The sequence below is a fragment of the Sorex fumeus genome, unplaced genomic scaffold (genome assembly GCF_029834395.1).
Source record: "Sorex fumeus unplaced genomic scaffold, SorFum_2.1 ptg000183l, whole genome shotgun sequence".
Classification (NCBI taxonomy): domain Eukaryota; kingdom Metazoa; phylum Chordata; class Mammalia; order Eulipotyphla; family Soricidae; genus Sorex; species Sorex fumeus.
In genome coordinates, this window is record NW_026606240.1 from 4,296,951 (window position 1) to 4,322,244 (window position 25,294).

Here is a 25,294-nt window from a genome sequence, read left to right on the forward strand (position 1 = left end):
TTCTATGAATTTTATAAATAGAGGCAACAGTGATTTGTAAATGGTCCTAAGTTTTAGGAGTAATATGTTACAACATCACACTCCCCGGCAGTATGCTAATATGGCCCCTCCCTGTCCATCAGACCTTGTTTTTTTTTTTTTTTTATTTATTGAATCACTGTGGGAAAGGTTACAAAGCTTTCAGGTTTATGTCTCAGTCATGCAAATATCAAACACATTTCCCTTTACCAACACTTATTTTTTACCATGAAGAACCCCACCCCCCACCCCTCCCCGTCCCTGTGAGGCAGATGAATTCTAGTTAACACTCTATCTGCTTTGATTAGATTCATTGTTTCAATAAAAGATTCACCACTATTATTTAGAGTTTACCCCCCCCCCCAAATCAGACATGCTGAAAAAGCATTGTGAAGTGATTTGCTTTCTACAGCTGGGTTCAAGAATTAAATGTTGGTTTTGGATTTCTGCTATTTTACCTATTGAACCTGGAAGTATTTCTACTGAAAGTCAGATAGTTAAGAAATTGGTTTCTGTGTTCTGGAGTCGTGGCCGTGCTGGAGAGCCGCTCGCGGGGGGCAACCGGTGGCCTCGGTAGAGCGTGAAGGGCGGAGCGAAAGGCCCCCCTTCCCATGAGGTTTTAGTCGCCCCCACACTCCCGGCTCATACCTGCTGTCCACAAGGCTCCCATGTGGCCGCCATCTTTCTTTCCAGAGAGGAGAGGGCGAATGGGGCAACACCCTTTCCCCTCCGGCAGACTTGATGGGCTGGATCAACGCATAGTCCGTTCACTTTTCTGCTCCAAGCTGCTGGGTTCTGCATTAAGTCCTTGTGCTTCTGGGGCCATGGCCATGCTGGAGAGCCGCTCGCGGGGGGCGACTGGTGACCTCGGTAGGTCATGAAGGACGGACCGGAATGCCCCCAGACCCATGAGGTTTTAGTCGCCCCCACTCCCCCGGCTCATGCCTGCTGTCCACAAGGCTCCCATGTGGCCGCCATCTTTATTTCCAGAGGGAAGAGGGCGGAAGGGAGCAACACCCTTTCACCTCTGGGCAGAAATGATTGCCTGGATTAATGCATAGTTCTTTCACTTTTTCTGCTCCAAGCTGCTGGGTTCTGCATTAGGTCATTGTGCTTCTGGGGCTGTGGCCGTGCAGGAGAGCCGCTCGTGGGGGGCAACTGGTGGCCTCGGTAGGGCGTGAAGGGCGGACCGAAACGCCCCCCTTCCCATGAGGTTTTAGTCGCCCCCACACTCCCGGCTCATACCTACTGTCCACAAGGCTCCCATGTGGCCGCCATCTTTCTTTCCAGAGAGGAGAGGGCGAATGGGACAACACCCTTTCCCCTCCGGCAGACTTGATGGCCTGGATCAATGCATAGTCCGTTCACTTTTCTGCTCCAAGCTGCTGGGTTCTGCATTAAGTCCTTGTGCTTCTGGGGCCGTGGCTGTGCTGGAGAGCCGCTCGTGGGGGGCAACTGGTGACCTCGGTAGGGCGTGAAGGACGGACCAGAACGCCCCCCTTCCCATGAGGTTTTAGTCGCCCCCACACCCCTGGCTCATACCTGCTGTCCACAAGGCTCCCATGTGGCCGCCATCTTTCTTTCCAGAGGGAGGAGGGCGGAAGGGAGCAACACCCTTTCTCCTCTGGGCAGAAATGATTGCCTGGATTAACGCATAGTCCTTTCACTTTTCTGCTCCAAGCTGCTGGGTTCTGCATTAAGCCCTTGTGCTTCTGGGGCTGTGGCCGTGCTGGAGAGCCGCTCGTGGGGGGCAACTGGTGACCTCGGTAGGGCGTGAAGGACGGACCGGAACGCCCCCCTTCCCATGAGGTTTTAGTCGCCCCCACACCCCCGGCTCATACCTGCTGTCCACAAGGCTCCCATGCGGCCGCCATCCTACTTTCCAGAGAAGAGAGGGCGAATGGGGCAACACCCTTTCCCCTCTGGGCAGAAATGATGGCCTGGGTTAACTCATCGTCCGTTCACTTTTCTGCTCTAAGCTGCTGGGTTCTGCATTAAATCCTTGTGTTTCTGGGGCTGTGGCCGTGCTCCAAACTTAACTCTGATTTTCAGGGAGAAAGATTGGGTGGTTTACTTCTCATTGATCACTTTGTATATAGAGAGATGTCGCGCGGCCGCATAAGCGGCCGTGCGGTTTTGAGAAAAAGTCCTCGTTCCCGCATACTCGAGCTGTGTTTGTAGAGGCTTCTGGTCACCGGGGTTCCATCTGGGGGAGGCGGGATGCGGCACCTACTCCATCTGGAACTTGCCGGTGATCTCGGCTCTTTTTAGAACCTGTTTTTTCTTTTTTTTTTTTTTCCTCAGGGATCTGTGGTTCCCGCACCCTCCATGTGTTCCTTCTCTTATGCTGAACGCTTCAAAGATGGCGCTGGGGGGTGGGCTGTGGGCGTGACTTCCGGAATCAGAGGTTACCTGGGAGGTGTAGTCCGGCAGATTTGAGAAAAAGTCCTCGTTCCCGCATACTCGAGCTGTGTTTGTAGAGGCTTCTGGTCACCGGGGTTCCATCTGGGGGAGGCGGGATGTGGCACCTACTCCATCTGGAACTTGCCGGTGATCTCGGCTCGTTTTGGAACCTGTTTTTTCTTTTTTTTTTTCCTCCGGGATCCCGCACCCTCCATGTGTTCCTTCTGTTATGCTGAACGCTTCAAAGATGGCCAGACCTTGTTGACATCTTCCCCCAACCTCAATTCTGTTGTCAGTTTGAAGAAATGGGGAAGATCTGGCTGTGAAATTATGTTTGACCCTAATTCATGTTGAGATAATTACATATGAAAGAAAACACGCTTCCTATTGGCTCCGTGTGGCCTTTCTGCCTGTATTGCATGGCCAGGGAATGATGTTACAGATATCCAAATGGTCTTTGGCAGAAACAAAGTTACCCTCACCAGAAAGGAAACTTTAAATTTTAATTATGAATGGCTTTTGAAAAACACCTAGCATTGAGCTCTCATTTTAAGAAATTCGAGTATCTTTGTAAAAACATGTACATATCTGGGGTCGAAATGATGGCACAATGGGTAGGGAGCTTGCCTTCGACACTCCTAGCACAGGTTTGATCCCTTGGACCCCTCCTTTAAGTGCACAAACTACAAACTGAGTTCCCCGAGCTCTGCCAGGAGTGAACCCAGCACGCAACTGGGTTCCCCCATCCTCCTTGCCCCCCGAAGAAAGAGGAGGAAAGGGTCCAGGGAGGGAAATTGAAGAAGACGTTCTTTACTTATTCAAATATCAGGGCTAGGACCATATTGACTCTGGTAAAATGCATGCCTTTTATTTTTTTTTTCCTTCTTAAATTTTTATTAGTGAAACACCGTGAGGCACAGTTGTAGACTTACACATTTTTGTGCTTGGGTTTCAGTTACACAATGACCCATCCCTCCACCAGTGCCCATTCTCCACCACCACCAGTCCCAGTTTCCCTCCCTCCCCCCATCCTCCCATCCCACCCTACCTCTGTGGCAGGGCATTCCCTTTTGTTATCTTTCTCAGTATGACAAATCCGTGCATGCATATTTCTGTAGTCTACTCTCATCATGCATTTCCCATCCTGAGAGGAACCTCCCAATGCCCTTTATTTGGTGCTCCCTTCTCTATCTGAGCTGCCTTTCCCCCTAGCGTGTGCGGCTGTCCTCAAAGCCAATGCATGCCTTTTAGAGACCTGGATTCAGCTCATTGAACTGCAAATAAAATATAATGAGAAATGAGACTAAATATTTAAATATTTTTATCATTTTTTAGTGTGCCTTTTTAAATGGTTTGTCTTCAGATTGTTCTGAAATAAGTCAAAGTATGACAAATCCGTGCATGCATATTTCAGCAGATGAATGTTTAAAATTTGTATATGTCAAAACAGATGGTTTTCTAAAAAATGAATTTTCATTATTTAGTTTAAGTTACAAAAGTGTTAATACCTATGGTGTTGATTTATGTAATTACCTCACCAGCACCAAAGTGCCCAACATCCTCTTGCAAATTTCCTATGGTTTTTCCAGTCCACTTGATCTTTTCCCCCTCTAATTATTGATCCCCACTCTCCCCATTACTTGGTATTCTTAGTTTTGTAGTTCCGGGCTAAAGGTTTATTTATCATTTGACACTGTCTATTGTCTTGTTTTGTTTCTCTGGATTTGTTTCTCCACAAGTGAAAGATCATGCAATAGTATGCAGATAAAAGATGTGCTCCTCAGCGTTGTATATGGTTCTCCTAGTACTGCCAGGAGAGATTCTTTTTTTTTTTTTTTTTTGTGGTGCTTCTGAAAATCATATTTTTTTTTATTTTTATAATTCATTTATTTATTGAATCGCTGTGGGAAAAGTTACAAAGCTTTCAGGTTTAGGTCTCGGTCATGCAAATATCAAACACATTTCCCTTTACCAATACTTATTTTTCACCACGAAGAACCCCAATAGACCCACCCCCCCACCCTCCCAATGCCTGTGAGGCAGATGAATTCTAGTTAACACTCTATCTACTTTGACTAGATTCATTGTTTCGATAAAAGATGCACCATTATTATTTAGAGTTTACACCCCCAAATCAGACCTGCTGAAAAAGCATTGTGAAATGATTTGCTTTCTACAGCTGGGTTCAAGAATTAAATGATGGTTTTGGATTTGGATTTCTGCTATTTTACTAATTAACCCTGGAAGTATTTCTGCTGAGAGTCAGATAATTAAGAGATTGGTTTCTGTGCTCTGGATCCATGGCCGTGGCGGAGAGCCCCTCGTGGGGGGCAACTGGTGACCTCGGTAGGGTTTGAAGGATGCGCCAGAATGCCCCCCTTCCCTTGAGGTTTTAGTCGCCCCATCACCACCACCGGCTCATACCTGGCTCTCCACAAGGCTCCCATGCGGCTGCCATCTTTCTTTCCAGAGGGGAGAAGGCCCAGGAGAGATTCTTGAGCACAAAGCAAGGAGAGTGTGGCCCCAGAGCCAATAAAGTATTTATAATAAAATTTGAAAAGCAACTTTTTAAGATATATGTTACAAGGAATTATAGTTTAGGATATATTTTCAATATGACACTGTTAAACCATTAAAATGTTAGTAGAAAAAAATAATCTGAGAGACTGTGATGAGATTATTTTATCCAGTTTAGAATTTCTCTAAACTGCTACCGTGAGATGGGGAGCCAGTTCACTCCCTGCCTCTTTGGAAGTCAGCCTCCTTTAAGTGCACAAACTACAAACTGCTTGAAGTGGTATATTGCGCCTTAACCTTAAATTTCTGCTGCTTCCCTCACATTTCAGGACCCCCAGGGAGTGATATTGCAGACTTTGGGAATCACTGATACGCTCTAATGGATTTATTATGAGAATAAAAGAAGAGCAATTAGAAATTCCTTAAACAAAAAAAAAAGAACTCTACATTTTGAGCAAAGTAAAATGTAACATAATTTAGAGCCAAGAATAATACATATGTGTATCTGTATATATATATATGATTTTGATCTTAGCTTCTTATATAATTCAAGTGGAATATAGGATTCATTAATATCAAGTTTTGCATATTTTTCTCCCATGCATTCCAATATTAACAGTTAAATTATTTAGTCTGCCTGTATGAAAGTCAGAACCTGGAAAATGCTTGGACTTGTTTCTTTTTGGAAAACAAGGCTTATTCCGACTCACTTATGCCCACTAGAGCTTCTCTTAGCCCTGAAAAGAACTAATATGGTCTGATAAATGTACTTTGGGTTGAGTTAAAAAATCTGTTGTTTTAAGTGTTGCAATAAGAGAGAAAAGTAATTTATTTCTAAAAATCCATAAAATTGTTGGTTTGGGTACATTGTATTTTTTAATCTTTAGAAAGATGTGCTTAACTAAAGGAAGGGCAAATTTATGTTTTGGAAGTACTGTTAGAAATTAACTGCAATAAGGAAGTGTTGACTCTGAAATTAACTAGGTTTTTTTTTTTTGAAATTAGGTGGGTCTTTTTTTTTTTTTTTTTTTTTTTGCTTTTTGGGTCACACCTGGTGATGCTCAGGGGTTACTCCTGGTTCATGCACTCAGGAATTACTCATGGCGGTGCTCGGGGGACCATATGGGATGCTGGGAATTGAACCCGGGTCGGCCATGTTGGCTACATGCAAGGCAAATGCCCTACCTGCTGTGCTATCTCTCCAACCCCCGAAATTAACTAGTTTTATGTCTTTGGAGTCTTAGAAAACATGTCTTCAGTTCACCTGATAATTACAGTGGTCCTTTAAAATTTAAAAAAAAAGTTTATATATTTAGTGGTTCGTACTTTTATAAATACCAATTTCACATCTCATTTAGTCTTCATTTCTTCCAGCAACCATGCTCCCAGTTTTAGTTGTGCATGCTAGGGGTTACACACATGCTTGCTGTGCTCACAGGAAGTTGTAGAGGACTGCACGTCTCTTCTTACAGTGCTCGAATAATGTATTACTCAACTAAAGTGAGTTGCTTCTACACATTGAATTAGTGCTCACTGGGTAGTTACGTAGTGTGGTACTTACACATCTTTTTTTTTTTTTAGTTCATATCTGCTTTTTGTTTATCTTAATCATTACACTATGTTACTTCTGTTTTTGGTTTTAAGAGAATATAGTATCTGGTACTGGTATTTTTTCCTTTTAATTGTTAAGAAATTCAGCAGACCTTAGAAACTACAAGAGTTGTAAAGAGTTAAGTGAGGATTCAACTGTGCTAGCTGCACAGGTATGTCTTCATGCATGAGAACTTTGCAGTATAAAATTGATATAAATAAATACTTTATTTAATGATACAAACAGATTATAGTTTTTGTTAGTCACAAACTGGGGAGTGTCACAGCAATCCTTACAGTGTCTGAGTCTAGCTACTAATCCTGGAGAAGGTAAACTTTAACATCTGAAAGGTAAAATCCTGTTTATAAAGCTATGAGACGAACTAGTCTTTCTCCTTCCCTTTAAGTAAGAGAAATATTTGTCCTGGCCAAAATGGAAAACATTTTGCCATATAGAACTAGTTTAGAAACTAGCAGAAGTATTGCAGCCCTTAAGAGTAAGTAGAGGTGCTTACACATCTTTTTTAATTGAGGATCTTACCAGGTTTGTATCTCTTGCTCGTGTTAGTGTTGCTCAGACTGTGGTCCACCCTGAAATTGCTTGTGGCACTGGTGAATCACAGGTAGCATAGATATTAAGCATAAGCTGTGGACTGTCGGGACCATCCTTGGCACATGCAGTAGCACCAGGGATTAATGTTCAGCCTTTAGCTTCAAGGTGGACATGTGTGAAACCACAGATTTATTGGGGTTACTAACTTCTATTTTTTTTAATTCTGATTTTCTTGTCACATATATTGTATGTTTTTATTAGACTAATCTATTAGACTAAGTTGAACTTTTAAAAAAAATGTTGATTTTGGAGAAGTCTTAGCTCTGCTTAGCTCAGCTCTGAGGTGCATTTTTTTTCTCCTTTGGTACAACCAGATTTATGTACAAAGAAATTTTCTCTGCACACAAAGCATACATTGGTAAATTTGTAGGTGACATCGCATGATTTGTTTTTGTTTTTGTTTTTGACTTAACATGATTTAAAGATTATTTTTTTCTTAAATTACCGTAGCACTGTAGCACTGTCCTCCCATTGTTCATCGATTTGCTCGAGAGGTCCCAGTAACATCTCCATTGCAAAACTTGTTACTGTGCTTGGCATATCGAATACGTCATGGGTAGCTTGCCAGGCTTTGCCGTGGGGGAAAATCACAAATTGTAGTTACTCAAATTGTACTATGGTTCTGATGTAGGGCAAGGTGGTAAGATTCTAAAGCAAATCAACAAAAAACCTTGCACTTCATGGAGCAGGAATTGCTAGGGGATACAATTAACAAGTAAATGAGGAAGGTACCCTCACTTACCCCCCCTCCCCCCCCCCCCCCCCCCCCCCCAGCGCAAAGCCAAGAGGAAGCCCTGGGTACTTCCAGGAGTGATTCAAACACAAAAACAAAACCCAATTTGCCAAATATCTACCTGCAGAAAGACACTAACTTTTTTATTTGTGTAGGCAATGAGATTATTGAGGTAGAGCTGTGGCAGGAAATAAGATTTTCTGTTGTGGTAGGCAAAGAGATTCATTCTGGCTGCTGCTACCTTAGCAGCGGCCTTACAGATCTACTTGTTGAACAGCTGGCTATCTTTCGGACTAAATTTGTTCTTCCCTCCACTGTCTTCATCCCTCAATCCCTTCTTTTCTCATTAATTTTTCTGTTCCTTTGCTTCTTTGAACCCAGGATTTTACATAAAGCAAGACAAACATTCTCCCGTAAGTTACATCCCTGGCCCTGTAACCTTATCTTGTACTTCAGATATTCTTCTTAGGCCCTCTGTTTTCTTTCTCTTTTTTTTTTTTAATCATTAAAACACCGTGATGTACAGTTGTTTATAAGAGAGTTGTTTTGGGCATACAATGTCCCAACACCAATCCACCCGCCATACCCCCTTCCCTCCACTAGTGTCCCCAGGTGCCCGCCACCTCCCAGCCTGCCCCCATAGCAGGCATATAACAAATTTATTTCATATTGCTTGCTCCAGTAGCACCGTGAATTACAAAATTAAGTAACACGATTTTTGTCATGACCGTTTTTTTATAAGTGCTTAAAATGTTTTAAATTTGGAACATGTAGTTTCGTTTTATCCTTTCTTTCCACCTTGGTGAAGCAAGATACATTTTTATTGAACAAAACTTATTTAGAAAAATGTGAGGTGAGAGAAAGAAAGGAAGTATGTATTTAAGAGAGAACATGGGCTTTTCCAGAGTGGAAAACCAAGCAAGCGAAGATCACAGAGACATAGTAAGCTAGATGTGTTCCAGGAAGAACAGAGCTGAAGAACAAGCTGGGTTTGTTGTTGTTGTTGTTGTTATTTTTATGAAGTCTGTATTTATATATGGTTCCCTAAGCACTGTGATTCCTGAGTACAGAGCCAGAAGTAATCCCTACGCATCACTGGATGTGGCCCCAAAACCAGGAAAAAAAGAAAATTTTCTTGAGGGCTGGTGTGATAGTACAGTGGGTAGGGTATTTACCTTGCACAAGCCTTACCCAGGTTTGATCCCTGGTATCACATGTCATCCTCTGAGCCTACCAGGAGTAATCCCTGCATGCAGAGTCAGGAGTAAGCCCTTTGCACCGCCTAGTGTGGGTCAAAAGTTAAAAAGGAAGAAAAAAGTGTGTGTGTGTGTGTGTGTGTGTGTGTGTATATGTGTGTGTATATATATGTGTGTGTATATATATGTATATATATATGTCTTTTTGTTTCTTAACTTTTTGCTTTCCACTTTCACAGCGGTTTCTTTGTTTTTGTCTTTTCGGAATTTTTATTTTGGACATTGTATCATGCTGCTTTTTCTACTCTATATTCTCATAAAATCTTTGTGTAGATGTGAAAACAAAAAGTTCAAGTTAATAGTCTAAATGTTTTACTGGTACTGTGTTTGTAATTTCTGTTAGCACTTTAATTTTCTTGACCTTTTATGTTCTCCAAGTAGTTATTTTTTGGATGACCTCTGATTATATATTGCATTTTTTCTCATACATTTTAGAGAAGATAAATAACTTTTTCTTAACTCTTCTTCAAGTCTATATAATATTTGATGTATTCCTCATGAAGTATCTGATCAGTCCTTTTCATTATTTGAATAGTATAAAGTTGAAAAAGCACATTGGGAATTTTTATACTCCCAGTGTAGACTGATATAGACTGATACGGATTGTCAAGAGTCCTTTACATAAATTTGTTTCTTTGCACACTTTTCTTAAAAATCTATATTTCTCAAACCAGTGCATTTCAGAAATTTCCTTTTTGTAGTTTTTTTGCTTGTTTATTTTTTAATAGGGCCCTCCATTGGACTAGATAGTACAGTGGTTTGGCCATTTGCCTCATACATGTTTTTTTTACCTTGGGTTGATCCCTTGAACCACGCATCATCCCCAAGGCCTTGCCAGGAGTTATCCCTGAATGCAGAGCCTGGAGTAAGCCCTGAGCACCACACCGCTGGGTGTGGCTCCTTCCTTTCCCCTCACTGTATCTGCCTCCCCCCCCCCCAAAAAAAAAAAGAATGAGACGGGGGCCTTTCAGAACCCTGTGGGCCATTCCTAGTAACACTCAGCCCTAATGTATGGGTTCAGAAGTTCTGAGTACCCTCTTGGTGGTGTTCAGAACTCCACATTCTGCCTGGCATCAGTCAGTGTGCTGCATATTATTAAGCTGTCTCACTAGCCCCCTAGAATGTTTTGCCAGGTTACAAAGTCAAAGTGCATGCCTTGGGGCCAGAGCAATAGCACGGAGGGTAGGGTGTGTGCACAGGCTGACTCATGTTCAGCCTCTGGCACCCTCATTTGGTTCCCTCCCTGGACCTACCAGGGGTGATCCCTGAATGCAGAGCCAGGAGTAAGTCCTGAGCATGTCTTGGTGTGGCCTCAAAAAAATCAAAACAAAAAAATGACAAAAAGATGCATGACTGGTTTAGACTTGTGCTTATTTAGAGTCTCTAAGCAAAAACTGAGTTTTAAAGTGGTCAGGTGTTCTCTGTCTTCTTTTCTCTTTCAACTTCATTTACTTTTTAACTATGTTTCTTCTACCTTTTCCAGTTTCCTACTCAATTCTCCTTGGTGGAGAAGATGGATGCAAAAGAGGAGGTGTGAGTAAGTTCTTGATTCTCTCTGCATCTATTAACATTGCGTCATCTTTTCCATGCAATATTCTGGTTTCTTCTTAGTTCATCCTTTTACAGTTATGTAGTGAGCCTGTTTGGTTTCCCTTTAAATTATTTATAAACTTAGCTGCAACAGCATTCTTTCATGAATTATGATATTAATTTATAAAATGTTACTTACATTTCTCTCCTTCCATTATTTTTATGTATGTTATTTTTCAGTCTAAGCATACAGTCAGTGACTGGCCCCCTGGCCCCCTTTATTCAGCACACGTGTGTGTATGTGTGTGTGTGTGTGTGTGTGTGTGAGAGAGAGAGAGAGAGAGAGAAAGAGAGAGAGAGAGAACCATTAGTTAATTTTAACACTTATATTGATTTTTTAAAGTTATTGGGTGTTTTTTTTTTTTTTTTGGCCATACCTGTGTGGTATATTCATAGCTATTCCCGGCTTTAACTTGGTGCTCGGTGTACTATGTGATGCTGAGGCTCCCGTGTGCTTCAGCCATTTGAACCATTTCTCCAGCTACCTAGTCTTAGTATTCCATACTGTTTGTTGGCTTTGCTAAATTAATACGGATCTGGAAGTATATTGAAAATATAAAGTTCATCCTTGGATTAGTAACAAAATATCCTGGGACTGTGCAGTGAGTTTCTTAGTGATGCATTTCCAGATCATACTTCTCCCTTTTCTTTTTTTTCTTATTTCTTTTATGTTGCCCGGGATTGAACCTAGGATCTTACACATATGAGGCATGTGATTATGAGCTTTGCTACTGAGTCACATTCCTTGACCCAAGATCATCTTATTTTCTTAAAACAGCTTGAGTGGTCCATTTCCCTTTCCCTTTTTCTTGGTATTAATTTCAAATATTTTTAATCATTGCAAATTATTTCATAGCAAGACCTTCCCCTCCTCTCTCCACCCCTGCAGTATGCAGGACATCCAGAATGAACATGCTATATTTTTCGAACAGACAGAAAATTGCCCTTTGGTGTAAGACAGGTTCACAATAGTGAAGAAACCAATCTACAGGGCCTTGCCAACCAGCATACATTGGAAATTGCTTTGAGTCACACAAGAAGCTAGTAGAGCACTTGTAAAGTAAGAGGCATGAGTTTTAGGTTTTTTTGTTTCTTTATGGAGGCTTCACAAGTAGTACTTCTATGGGCCATTCCCAGCAATGCTTTACAAATGGGACACATCTGGAGATGGTATCAGGGATTGAAATAAGGTCCCTGCGTATGCTTTGACCTCTGAGCTATCCTTTGCCATATTAGGATGCTATAATGTACCTATCAGGCTGCTGAAATGCAAATTAAGAGGTGAGAATATAGCAGAATATAGCTGTGATTCTGGAACTCTTGGTAATTATTTCATACTTTGGAGCATATTGTGACTGGGGCTTATTCTAAACTCCGGGAATTGATTTTCCCATGTCTTTTTTCTCCATTAAGATATTTTATTTTATTTTTTTGCTTTTTGGGTCACCTGATGATACACGGGGGCTACTCCTGGCTCTGCACTCAGGAATGACCTCTGGTGGTGCTCAGGGGACCATATGGGACCCTGGGAATTGAACCCAGGTTGGCCATGTGCAAGGCAAATGCCCTACCTGCTGTGCTATTGCTCCAGCCCCCATTAAGATATTTTAAAAAAATAATTCTTTTCAGTTATGTTTCATACATAGCTATAATTTTATTTGCTCAGTACAAAGGATTTAATAGATTGTGTAAAGGCAAATGGGGCTTGGTGTTGTTGCTTAGTGATAGAGGGCATATTGTATGATGTGAGGTTGTGGGATTACATCCGTTGTACTGGAGAAAAAAAATAGCAAGAGGAAAGAGAAGTGTGTCCTGCTCCCTTCTCCCCTGTTCACTTCCTTATCCTGGTTCTGGGGCACACCTAGTTTTAGGGTTTGTTCATGGCTCTGCACAGGGATACCTGGCAGTGCTTGGGGGGAGTCATTTGTGATTATGAGAATTGAGCTGGGGTCATTTGCATGGAAGGCCTTACTTTCTGTACTAGCTCTCCAGTGCCGAGAAGTATACATTAATGAAAAAGTTTGACATGTTCTTTGTAAATCTACACAGTTACTTTCCTATTACTTTGTATTTAATGGTAAATTATTATAAGCCTTTTAAATTTTAAGATTCTAGGTTAGTGGTATTGTGAGGGGTGGGTAGCGGCTGTATTCAGCTGAACTCTGAGACTTATTTCAGCATGATGCACAGGATCATGCAGTGCCTGGGATCGAACTTGATACTCCCTCATAAAAACCGTGTGCACTACTTAAGAGTATTTTTAAATCAGCCAATTTTCTTTTCGTGTGTTTCTTAAGAGACATCTGTTTGTGGACATTAGAATGGAGATAGCCGTTGTCATCGTCTTTTTTTTTTTGGCTGTTGGGTCACATCCAGCAATGCTCAGGACTTTTTATTCCTGGTGTTGCTTTCCCCCAAGGAATGTATGGGATGCCAGGGATTGAACCCTGATCACGCTGCATGCAAGGCAAATGTCCTACCCATTGTACTATGGCTCCACCCCCTAGTCTTCTTACTTTCAGGAAAGGGCAAATGCTAATTTTAGAAGTCAGCACTTTCATATTGTCCTGTTTTGTAGTGATAGTTTGGCCTATATTATAAATTATTGGAATGAACTTTATTTTTCTTTTTGGGTCACACCCGGCAATGCACAGGGGTTCCTTCTGGCTCTGCACTCAGGAATTACTCCAGGCAGAGCTCAGGGGGACCATCTGGGATGCTGGGAATCAAACCTGGGTCAGCTGCATGCAAGGCAAATGGCCTACCCGTTGTGCTGTTGCTCCAGCCTCTGGAATGTACATATTGAGAAAAGCAGTTATTTAACTAAAAATTAAAAGTATGAACTATGATACAGATATTCTCATTAGGAACTTTAATGTTTTTACTTTAGAAACTTGTAGGAAGTAAGCAACCTCTCTACCTTTGAGATTTGATGCACTGTTTCTTTTCTTTATAACAAAGTTTTGTAGATTGAATTTTTATTTCAATTACAGAGATGTGGCTTGGGGAGGGCGGGGGTTGAGGAGGGATGTTGGACCACACCTGCTTGTGCTCAGGGGTTACTCCTGGCTCTGTACTCAGAAATTACTTCTGGCAGCGCTTGGAATACCATATGGGGTGCTGGTGATTGACTCCCAGCTGGCCATGTGTAAGGCAAGCTGCCTACTTGGGATACTGTTATCTCCAGACCTGAGATGTAGCTTCAGAAATGTTTTTGTCCCATTCCCATCCCTATTTCCATCCAGTCCTATGCTGTGCAGTTACTGGGGTAGGATAGGTATGGCCAAAATGTCTGGTATGGTGTACACAGGGGTTTTCTGACTTGAGTGCTCTCACTTCTCTTTTTGGTTTCAGTGCTTACTAGGATCTGTATGCTTTGATCAAAGTTTTGCTGCTTCTAACACACCTTACTTCTTTGGTCTAAAGAGCACATACTCTGGTGATAATGGGGTTGCAGGCAGCAGAGCTGCTGGACTGTGTTTGGTACATGTGGGTAATGCTGGGAATCAGACTTTTAAAGTGTCTGCTCACACAGTAGTATTGAGCTGTCCTTGGGCCGAGATTTAGGTGTTTATATTTGGAGTTTTGCGGGGGGCGAGGGGGTAAGTTTCCTATAGCAAGCTTATTTCAGGCAGGGATGGGGAGGACACTGGAACCAAGGTGGAGGGAAGTGGACACTATGGTGGAGGGTGTGGTGCTGGAATTTTCGTGTGTGAAACCATATCACTAATGGTTTTCTGAATCAAGGTGCTTAAAATGCTTTTAAAAACTCTAATTCTGCTATAATAATATTCAATTATCAGCTGATGGAATGACATCTCCTTCCTAGTTTAGCATATTTGTTTATAAGATGCACTGCATTGACAAGATTGATCAATACCATGAATTCTGAGAATTTTTTACGTTAAATAGCTACCTTTAAAAGCATCTTAAGTGAACAGTTTTAGTATCAGTGATCAGAATTTTTTCTTCATCCTTATGATGTAGTTAGGTTTGTCATATCTCTCTTCAGAACATTGCTTCTAATACTTCCACATTAATATAATCTTTCTGCATTAACGTAAAGATACAAGTACACAGAAAACTGTCTATTGAAACTTCCCAGTTGATATGGAAGTTCTGTCTTAGACTCATTTATTGAAATCTTTAGTCTAAGGAAAAATAGGAAAGCTTATTTAACAAGCTGATACTGGTGATACAATTTGTATTGTTTGCCATCTGGCAACTTCATTCAATAAGGCCTACATTCTTCCATTAAATAAAAATTTAAAAAAGGCCGGGGTAGCCATAATAATGTCCAATGACCTAGATTTCCGATCAGGGGATATATACATCAAGAAGAAATCACACTCCTAAAGCTCAGTAAGAAAACACTGGCTCTGAAGGACGAAATTGAAGAGAGGAGGCTAATATCCAGGGCATTTTATCCCCCAGAAGCTGAATGGACACTCTTCTCCAGTGCACATAGGATGTTCTCCAAGATAGACCACATGCTAGGCTATAAAACATACCTCCATAAAATCAAGAAGATAGAAATGGGATCAACAATCTTAGATCATGATGCACTGAAAATAGGAGTTGGTCACACATGGAAATGGAGAATCAAATCAAAACACAAAGAGATTAAATTGCTCACTATTGAACAACCAATGGGTCAGAAAGGAAATCAAAGGATATCAAAAGATTCCTGGAAACATGAGAATGAGGACACAGTCTACCAGAACTTGTGGGATACAGCAAAACCAGTGTTCAGATGCAAGTTTATAGCTTTCAAGCAAGGATGAAAGAGACGTTACTGGGGCCTGCTCGAGGCAATCGACGATTAACAGGATGAAATGATAACACACATGATGATGATAAGCATTCTTCAGGAAGGACAGGTCTACATAAATAACTTTGCTTAACTTAATGTAACTTGATATAATAAAACATCGTATGAAACTAATAGCCAAATACAGTTAGAAACAAGGGCAAGGAGGATTGGTCCATGGTTGGAATCTTGCCACCAAGATTGGTGGATGAAGGGAGTGCAGTTAGGACAAAGAAGGGACCACTATGACAATGGTAATTTGGAAATGACCATTCTGGACAAGAGCTGAATGCTGAAAAGAGGTGAAGTGATATGCATTATAGTCTTTCAGTACCTGTATGGCCAACCACGATGCCTTAAAAGGGGAGGGCAGGAGAAAGGGAGGGAGGGGAGAGGAGACTGACAGCGCCGAAATAGAAGCAGATTGTTGGGGGTGTGGATTATTGAAACCCAGTGGTGAGCAACTTTGGTTATCTCATGAGGAGCAAATTTTAAAAGGGCAAAAATGATTTAGGTTTGCGCTTTATTCTGTGTTCTTTCTTTATATTTCCTTTTTTATGATTCTTCGTTTGCTTATTCACTCTGGAAAAGCCTTTGTTGTCTTGTAAATTATACTTTTTTCTTTCTTTTTCCTACATCTTTCTAAATAAGTTTCAGTAAAAACTGTCTTGCTTCACCAAGACAAAAAGCAATTTAAATTATCAGTAAGTAAATTAAGGTATATGGCAGGTTTTTCTATTTATGAACCAATTTAGTACACCTTTTTACATATTTCTTGGTAGTCTTCCTGCTGTGACATCAAAGTGTGAGCCATTGATAAGCACATGGTCCATGAAACACAGGACAAACTGGTCAACAAAGTTAAAATGATAAAAGATTTTTCTAAGCTACAGTATAATTGTACAGTTTTGAATATTGTAGAAATGTATTTATTTTGATTAGCAGTTTTTACTGAAAAGTGTATACATTTTTATTTTTTAGTAAGTTGTATTAATTTAAAAAATAATTACATAAAGAAGTTTTCGTGTATTACATAGTGCATATTTTTACCTTTTTGCATTTTCATATTTTGTGTGTTAGGAAGTTAATCCTTTAGACTTATTTAAAATAATAGTAAACAATACAGGTGTTTCATACTGGGTGAAATGCAGTAAGTCTAAAAGTCAACACTTTTAAGGAACTACTAAGCATTGCATACTTCTATTTACCAGCATTAAAACTTTTTTAAATTACGTTTGAATTTTGTGACCAACCTGAGGGTGCTCAGGGGTTTCTAATGACTGTATTCAGGAGTTAGTCCTGGTGGTACTCAGGTGACCATATTGGATCCCAGGGAGTGTTGTTGATTGCAGGACAAAAAACCCTACCCCTGTACTTCGTCTCCAGCCCTGACCAGTATTTTTTTAAATGTAGAAGAAACTCTTCACAGATTTTCGTTTCTGTGATGCCATGCTAATCTTCATTATTATTCTAATTTTAGTATGTGTATGCTGAAGTGTGCAATTACTTATTAGTTACTGGTTCTAATAGCTGAGACAAAAACCCTTAAACTTGTATAGGCAGACTAAATAACACTGTGTTCCCCTTAGTATTCTTACTTGAATAAGAGTGTAAGAGTGTAAAATCCTGACAGCTTTAACTGTGCTATTTTCAGTATTGTTTTTGAAGTGAGCAGCAGTGAAGGATGAGATAATTTCCTTAGAAAGAGTAGACTTTCTTCCACTTGCTATAAAAGTAGAAATACTCCCAAGGTCACTGTCTTCTCCTCTAGCCAATCTCTGCATGCCCAGGTGTCCTTACTGGACTTTTGGCATTCTGCCCTTGGGGAATAAGAATAAAGAGCATGCTGATATTCTGCTTTAATAAATAAGTAGTTTATGGTGTGAGTTTTTAAAAATTCCAGGAGTTTTGTGTTTTTGGCCCATGAATGAGTAAAAGCTAGTTTATTTATGTGTGTATTTTAATTTCTGTATATAGTCAGCTCTAAAGCTCTTAATTTGTTGTTGTCCTTGTTTTATTTGGGGGCCACACCCAGGACTCCCTCCTGGAAGACTTGGGGGACCATGAGAGTTGCTGGGGTTTGAACCCAAGTTGATAGTGTGAAAGTCAAGTGCCCTACCTGCTGTATTATCTCTCCAGCCCTTATGAACTCATTTGAAGGCAGGTTTGTCAGACAGCAAAGAATATGTAAAATTATAGTTTTCTTTTATACCCAAGCTCTCGTAGAGCCCTGAAACTGATAGCAACATCCCAAAATGGCATATTTCTGCTGAAACCTTTGATTTTATATCAAGGGCTTTAAACCTGAAATAATTTACATAGTGTTTTTCTGTCCTCTATGATTAGGAAGTGTTTACAAATCTTTGCTCTTCAGCTGCTTGACTGAAATATTTTGTTAACAAGGTAGTTCTACTGTATGAGGAAGATAAAAGCGAAGTGATGCTCATATTTTTCTCTTTTCCTTTGTTTGAGATGGGGGCACAGCTTGCGCTCAGAGGTTATTCATTCTTGGCATGATGCTCAGGGCTCACTGTCTTGTCCCCAACAGTGCTCAGGGCACACTCCTGTCTTTGTGCTCAGGAGCCACTCCTGGGAGGGTTCCCAGGACCATATGGGATATTGGAGATTGAACCTAGGTCTGCTGCGTGCGATATAAACGCCTTGCCTGCTGTACTATGGCCACTTATGGGTCACTCCTGATGTTGTTGGGGGGGGGGGGGGGGTGTCGTCAGGCCTCCTGCAGACAAAGCATGCGTTACTACACTGGAGCAGTCTCATCAGCATTTGTTCAGATTTCCATAAGCATTGTCTCAACTTCAGTATTTGTTTTAATTTCCAAAAACATGTTTGTATTACAGTTTAATAATTAAATAGGATAATCTTTGTAAGCTTTCATGTATTGGGGAAATTGGTATGCTTTGACTCCAACCCCTCAAGGTATTTTTTTAAATAGAATTACTGTATTTTGGATTCCTACTTAGAAATCATGTGGACAAGTTATCGAATTAGCTCTTCTAATCAACAGAACCACAGAGATTTCAAAATTAAACAATTTTTACTTAAGTGTGCTTTGCAAAGCCAGCTGGAATTTGATTTCTGGCACCCTTAGCCCTCTCAGGAGTGATCCCTGTGTGCAACGCCAGGAGTAAGTTCTGAGCACCACTGGTGTTGTCCAATGTGGCTCTCCCCCCAACTCCCTCATAAAGGGAAAAAAGTGCTAAGTAGCAGGGTCTGGGATCTTACTCTCTAACTCAGAGGGCTTGCCAAGTGCTAGACCTGTAAATTGAACTACACTTGTACTGCCATCTCTCTTTATAATTATAGTTTTATTGGAGCAAAGCTGCTAAATCGTCAATGATTGCTCTCAAAAAAAAAGTTTGATGTAAGTAATTATGACAGAGGCCATATTTCGGTTTGCAAAGCCTGTTTGGTCTTTTATAGGAAATGGTAACTTATCTCTGCTTCCAGAATCATTGTTGTAGACACACTTCATTAGTTTTACATTCAGAGGTGATGGCCATTTTTACTCTGACCAACATTGTGTAAATTGCGTTTCCTAATAAACGCATGACTTATTCTGATACATTTTTTTGCCACACCCAGCAGTGCTCAAGGCTGACTCCTGGCTAGTGCTTCGGGATCTGTCCTAATGGGGCTCAGAGTATCTTGTGGAATGCCCTGGATTAAACCTGGGTCAGCCACGTACAAGGAAGTTGCCCTGCCCACTGCACTGTTGCCCTGACCCCTTATTTTATGGTTTTGGAACCGTACTGTACATTGCTTAGGAGTTATCCCTGACTCACTGTTCAGGAGTTCCTCCAGACAGTGCTTTGCAGGGAGACCATATTCTACTAGAGCTCAAACCCAGCTCTCTAGCATCCAAAGGTGGGCAAGCTGGCTTTTTGAGCTATCTTCCCAGTCCTTATTCCTGTGTAGTTTATTTTTGGTGAAGTTAGTTTTATGTCGTCGTCATCATTTTTGTCTTTGTCCTCCTTTTCTTCTCTGCCTTCATCCTCACCCCGCCACCCTCCTGCTCCTTCGCTCCCAGCCCCTGTGTGGTGCCGAATGTTGAACCCAGGTTAGTTGCATGGGAACGAATTCCTTACCCAGGATATCATATCTCCAGCTTCACCCTCGTTTCTCTTTTAATGGCTTCTCTCTTGAAGTTTTATAATCTTGTATTGTTGAAGGAACTTTATGTTTTCTTTTTCGTAGGTATATGTGGAATTTGATGATCTTGAATGGGATAAACGAGAGTGGGTCAAAGTTTATGAAGATTTTTCAACCTTCTTGGTGGAATACCACTTAATTTGGGCCAAGAGGAACAACCCTAGGCAGACTCAGGGAACAAAGAGCAAGCAGATTCAGTGGCCTGCGTTGGTAAGGTGTATTCCTGTTTCATTATATATTCTTTATTTATTTTAAAAGACTAAAAGCTTTTAGTTTATATTTCATTTGTTTATATTTCTCTTGATTATTCTTAATTTCCAAATACTGCAGAAATTTCAAAATACTTTTTTGTTTTGTTAAGACATGTTTGTTGGTATTCTTACTCATATTTGGTTCACAAATGGTTTGATTCTGCTAGGTAAAATATATAATTAAAATTAAAGGTGGCTAAGACATAGTTGACTGGTTTTGTGAAACAGTTTCGCTGAATGAAACTGTTAGTAGATGATAATGAGAGGATATTTTGAGTAAAGTATTCGATAACCATTTTTTTTGTTTATTGAAATTGGTCAGAATATAGTATATTATTATCAATAACAGTAGATAGTTATTTTGTAATCTGTATTTTCTAATGATGCAGTAGTTGTTGTGTAGTCATTCAAGTAATAGTTATTGTGTAGTAATTCAAGTAATAAAAATATAACATCCATTTAAGAAAATACAGTAGATTTCATTGACTTTTCAGTTGATTTGAAGTTTTATGAAAGAAACAGTTTTTAATATCATTTTATTTTTATAAAATTGTTCATAGTGATTACATCTTTACACCACTGTTATTTCCTATTTTCCCAACCGGCACTCAAGCCTGTCCCAATAGCAGGCCCAAAATGATTTATTTTGTATTGCTTGATATGTCCACGATGTATTCAGTATGCCAAAAACAGTAACAAGTCTCGCCATTTGCTGTGAGACATTACTGGTGCCCGTTTGAGCAAACCGATGAACAAAGGGAGGACAGTGCTGCAGTGCTACTTGATCTGATTAATTTGCTAAAAATGATCCAAAAAGATTTCCTTAGAAGAAAGTGCATGAAGATTGTTGTATCTCACCTTGGAGCCATCAAGTTCTTGTCTAAGAGAGTATTAACTTGTTACAGGTGAAAGAAACACTTTAAATATGATTGTTCTGTTAGGGGATAATGCCACCTTTGTTTAATCATTGCTTCTTCTATTTTCTGACAAGTGTCTGGCATATAGTAGGTATGCATTGTATATGTAAATAAATTTTATACCATCAATATCAAATATTCTAAGCCGCCAACTACTGGGGTCAAAGTAGGAGTTGAGACACTCTGCTTGACTTTACATTCTGCTTGACTCCAGTTCGAAACTACAGCACCACATGTGGTCCCTGAGGATGGCAGTGAATTGTTCCCGAGTCCACTTAACCAGCTGTGCTCATGGATATTCCCTGAGGACGGTCCCTCAGGATCATCACTAAGCACAGCTGGCTAATTTAAGACAGCTATTTACAAAGAGAGTATAAATGTCCTCTGTGAAGCTTCATAACTCTTAAACAGCTTGGGGAAATTTTTGTTTGTTTTTTGGGACCACATTCAGTGATGGTCAGGAGTTACTCCTGGCTCTGCACTCAGGAATCACTCCTGGTGGTGCTCAGGGACCGTAGGAGGATTGATCCCTGGTAGGTTGGGTACAAGGCAGATGCCCTACCCATTGTCCTATCTCTCTGCCCCCCCAGCATTTTAAAGTAACTGCCATGTTACTTTCCACAGTAGGTATGTTATTTTATTTTGTTGTCAACTCTTGGTGTTTTTACTGTGGATTTCTGAATGCAGGGCCCAAAGTTACCTAAGTACTGCTGTGTGGCCCAAAAACAAAACAATAAAACAGAAAAAAAATTACTGTTGTATATTTTGTAAACCTGGCCTCTAGCCTAAATATAACTCTCAATATAACTCTCATACACTGGGGAATCCAAAACTGTATGAGATGTTTTATTGTGATGTTTCTTTCACTGCAGTGCTCCGGAACTGAATCCTGTGTATGTAATGGTTTAGTTTATTTCTGGGCCTTGCATTCTTTTTGAGGGGTGGCCGGAGCGATAGCACAGCGGTAGGGCATTTGCCTTGCACGCAGCCAACATGGCCGACCTGAGTTCGATTCCTCCGCCCCTCTCGGAGAGCCCGGCAAGCTACCGGGAGTATTCGATATGCCAGACACAGTAACAACAAAGTCTCCAATGGAGACGTTACGGGGCCCGCTCGAGCAAATCGATGAACAACGGGAGAACCGTGACCGGACCGTGACCGGATGTAAAGGTGTGATTGAGCTACACCTAGTGGTGCTCAAGGGATTTTCCTAGCTCTGTACTCAGTGACCCCTGGTGGTACTTGAGAATCTGTATGTGGTACTAGGTATTCAAAACAGAGTCTGTGTGATGTGAGGCATGTACTTTAACCCCGGTACTATGTTGATGGCACCTGGGTCCAACTATGCCCTTTTTTCTTCTTTTTTATGTAGGAGTACTGCTATTTATTCAGCCACCGACTGGCTGGTTGAATTGTGCATCAGCTCCACCTTACTTTTTTTTTTTTCATTTTTTGTAATTTTATTTTTTGAATCACCATGAGAGCAGTTACAAAGCTTTCAGGTCTAAGTCTCGGTCATACAGTGGAACACCCGTACCTTCACCTGTGCCCATTCTCCATCCCCAACAACCCCAGTATACCCCCATCCCACACCCTCCCTCTACCTTTGGGGCAGATGATTTCCACATTGCTCTCTCTTCTTTGATCATATTCAATATTTCGACACCAGACCCACCATTATTATTTGAGATTTTACCCCAACACTCAGATCTGCCGAAAAGGCAACAGTAGACAATTTGTTTTCTATTGCTGGTTATGAATAACATATGATGTTACATGGCTGCAGTAGTGACCGCGTAATTTTGAAATTTTGAAATTCTAACACTTAAATCTGGAGGGATTTATGCCAAAACCTGCTGGGTTCTGAGATTTGCTCCTGAGTCTCTGGGATCATGGCTGTTAAGCAGCTTGATCAGGAGCCATAATGGCTGTTTGTGGGCAGTGACTTGGGGTCTCATCGGGGTGAGGAGGACAGGACCGGCTCCACCCCCATCCCATGAGACCCCGTGTGTCTCGTCACTGTGGGCCCAAGCCTGACTGTCCTATAGCCTCTGGAGGATGGCGGTCACCAAGCCACCAAGGAGGAGCAGGCGGAGGAACAGCACCCTTTCCCCCCCTGGGGTGGCCTGGTGACAGTAACCTACTGCGGGGTTGGGACGCATTTCTGCCAAAAGCCGCTGGGTTTCGAGATTTGTTTCTGAGTCTCTGGGATCATGGCCGTTAAGCAGCTTGATCAGGAGCAAGAGAGGCCTTGCCTCCAATTATATAGCTGAGCTGGAGATGGTTTGTGGGTGTGTCTCCCACATACCTAACTTTTGGCTGTTTACTTTCTTGGTAAACTTTGCCCCAAGATTTTGGGGTCTGGCCAAAGGCACAGCAGCAATTTTGGGGTATCTGGAAGTCTGAAGGCGCCATCAGGCTGCTGATGCACTCGCCTCACAGTTACAGATTGACCTGCTGGCGGCACCATACCCCCCTTTTTTTCTAATGTCAGAACTATGCTGATTTCCTGCTGTTATTGCTGCTGAGAATAATATCCTAGGACTCATTGCATACAAGGCATGTGCTCTACTGAGCTGCAATTATTATAGCAGTACCAGTTTTGATTATTATAGCTTTGTAGTAAACTTTGAAATCAGTGTGTGTGAATTTTCTTTTTTTTTTTTTTAAGAAGCCAATTTATTTTTTTTTTTGGGTCACACCCAGCAATGCTCAGGGGTTACTCCTGGTTTTGCACTCAGGAATTACTCTTAGCGGTGCTTGGGGGACCATGTGGGATGCTGGGGATCGAACCCGGGTTGGCCGCGTGCAAGGCAAACACCCTACCCACTGTGCTATCGCTCCGGCCCGAATCTTCTAACTTTTATTTTACAAGATTGTTTTGGGCATTTGGAATCCTGTGTGATCCCAAGAGCAATTGAATTTTGTCGTGGGTTTTTCTATTTACATACCAACCATTGTTGGACTTTGCATTGATCGGGATTATACTGATATATATATATGTATATGAGTTGCTTTACATGTTGTGTGCCATTTTATTAGTATTACTCACCCCGTACGTGAATAATGGATTTTATTTATGTCTTTTAAAATTCTTCAAATAATATTTTTGGATTTAACATGTAAGTCGGAACCTTGGTAGGTTTTTTTTGGGTTCCCTCCCCCCCAGTTATGGTTCTGGGGTGGGGGTCGCTCCAGAGATGTTCATACTTGGGACCGTGCAGAGTGGGACTCAAACCCGGGCCTCCTGCATGTAGAGCATGCATTTCAGACTTTGTGAGCAGTCTTCCTGTTCTAATAGTGATTTTATTTCTTATTAATTTATAAATAACTGATCATTTAATATAACTATGTAAACTTTTCGTCTTTTGAAAGTCTAGTAGAATTGTCACTCAAAATATAAGATCTTAAAGACAATAAATATTAAGTCTTCTATTTTCCACAAATTATTCATATGCATTATCTCTAGTCATTGTCTGTTTCCTTCTTGGACCCTTGCCGCCAACTTTTTCTCTCCCACTGCACTTGTAAATTTTGGTTACCTATTTTAACATTTTGTTTTGAATCCCAAATAATTTTAAAAAGGAGTTTCATTACTTACAAGGTACGACATTGGATGTTACACTTTTATATCTGCTGATTTGATAGTTAAAAATTTTGTTTCATGTCTAATTTTCGTCACTTCAGTTAATAGGACTTCTAGCCATTAGCAGCTTGTGTGTTAGATTTTTTTTCCAATTATTCGGACTTTGTGGGGTTTTGTGTCTTAGAGTAGTACAGGTATGTATTTGCTTTGTATTTTATAGTAGCATAGGTATTAACAATACCTGGTACTTATTTCATGGTTTACTCAGTTAAATGTTGACTAACGCTTCTTTCTGAATTGTATGTTTTTTACAAAGAAAACTATGTGACAAAATATTTTCAGTTTAGAGAGAATAAGTTTTTCCTACCTGTTTATTTGGCTAATAGATAAAATTTGAAATGAGAATTATTTTATACTTTAGAAAATGATCATTCTGTTTCACAAGTTCTGTTGTTTTCCTGTTTATAGACTGCTCATATACAGTTATACAGAATCATGAAAATGATGAAACAATTTTCGGATTTGTATGGCAGAGCAAAATACTCTATTTACAAATTTGAGAAATTCAAGAATACATACAAGATGATTAGAGAATGAAACATGGGCAGACTGATTTAATGTTCCTGATTCTGTGCTTTTATGTTTTTTTTTCTACATAAACATTTTTTATTATCCTCTTTTCCAGTTGTTTCTTCCTCTGGTGATACCTGCTAAATATTAAATATTGGACATAGCAGTTTGTTTACTTACTCTTAAAAATTAGTTAATGTGTCTGTCTGTTCTTGAAATCATGACTGTACAAAATGTGAGATGGTATTAAAGTATATTTAAAAGTTTTTG

The 25,294-nt window shown here is 40.7% G+C and overlaps 1 protein-coding gene across 1 annotated transcript in view; it reads left to right on the plus strand.

The window, feature by feature from the left end:
* JMJD1C (jumonji domain containing 1C) overlaps window positions 1-25,294 on the plus strand; it is a 177,067-nt gene that overhangs the window by 17,544 nt on the left and 134,229 nt on the right. Inside the window, exon 2 of the mRNA XM_056107900.1 lies at window positions 19,746-19,910. Within this exon, the coding sequence (XP_055963875.1) occupies window positions 19,746-19,910 (165 nt within the window). The remainder of the gene's footprint in view (window positions 1-19,745; window positions 19,911-25,294) is intronic.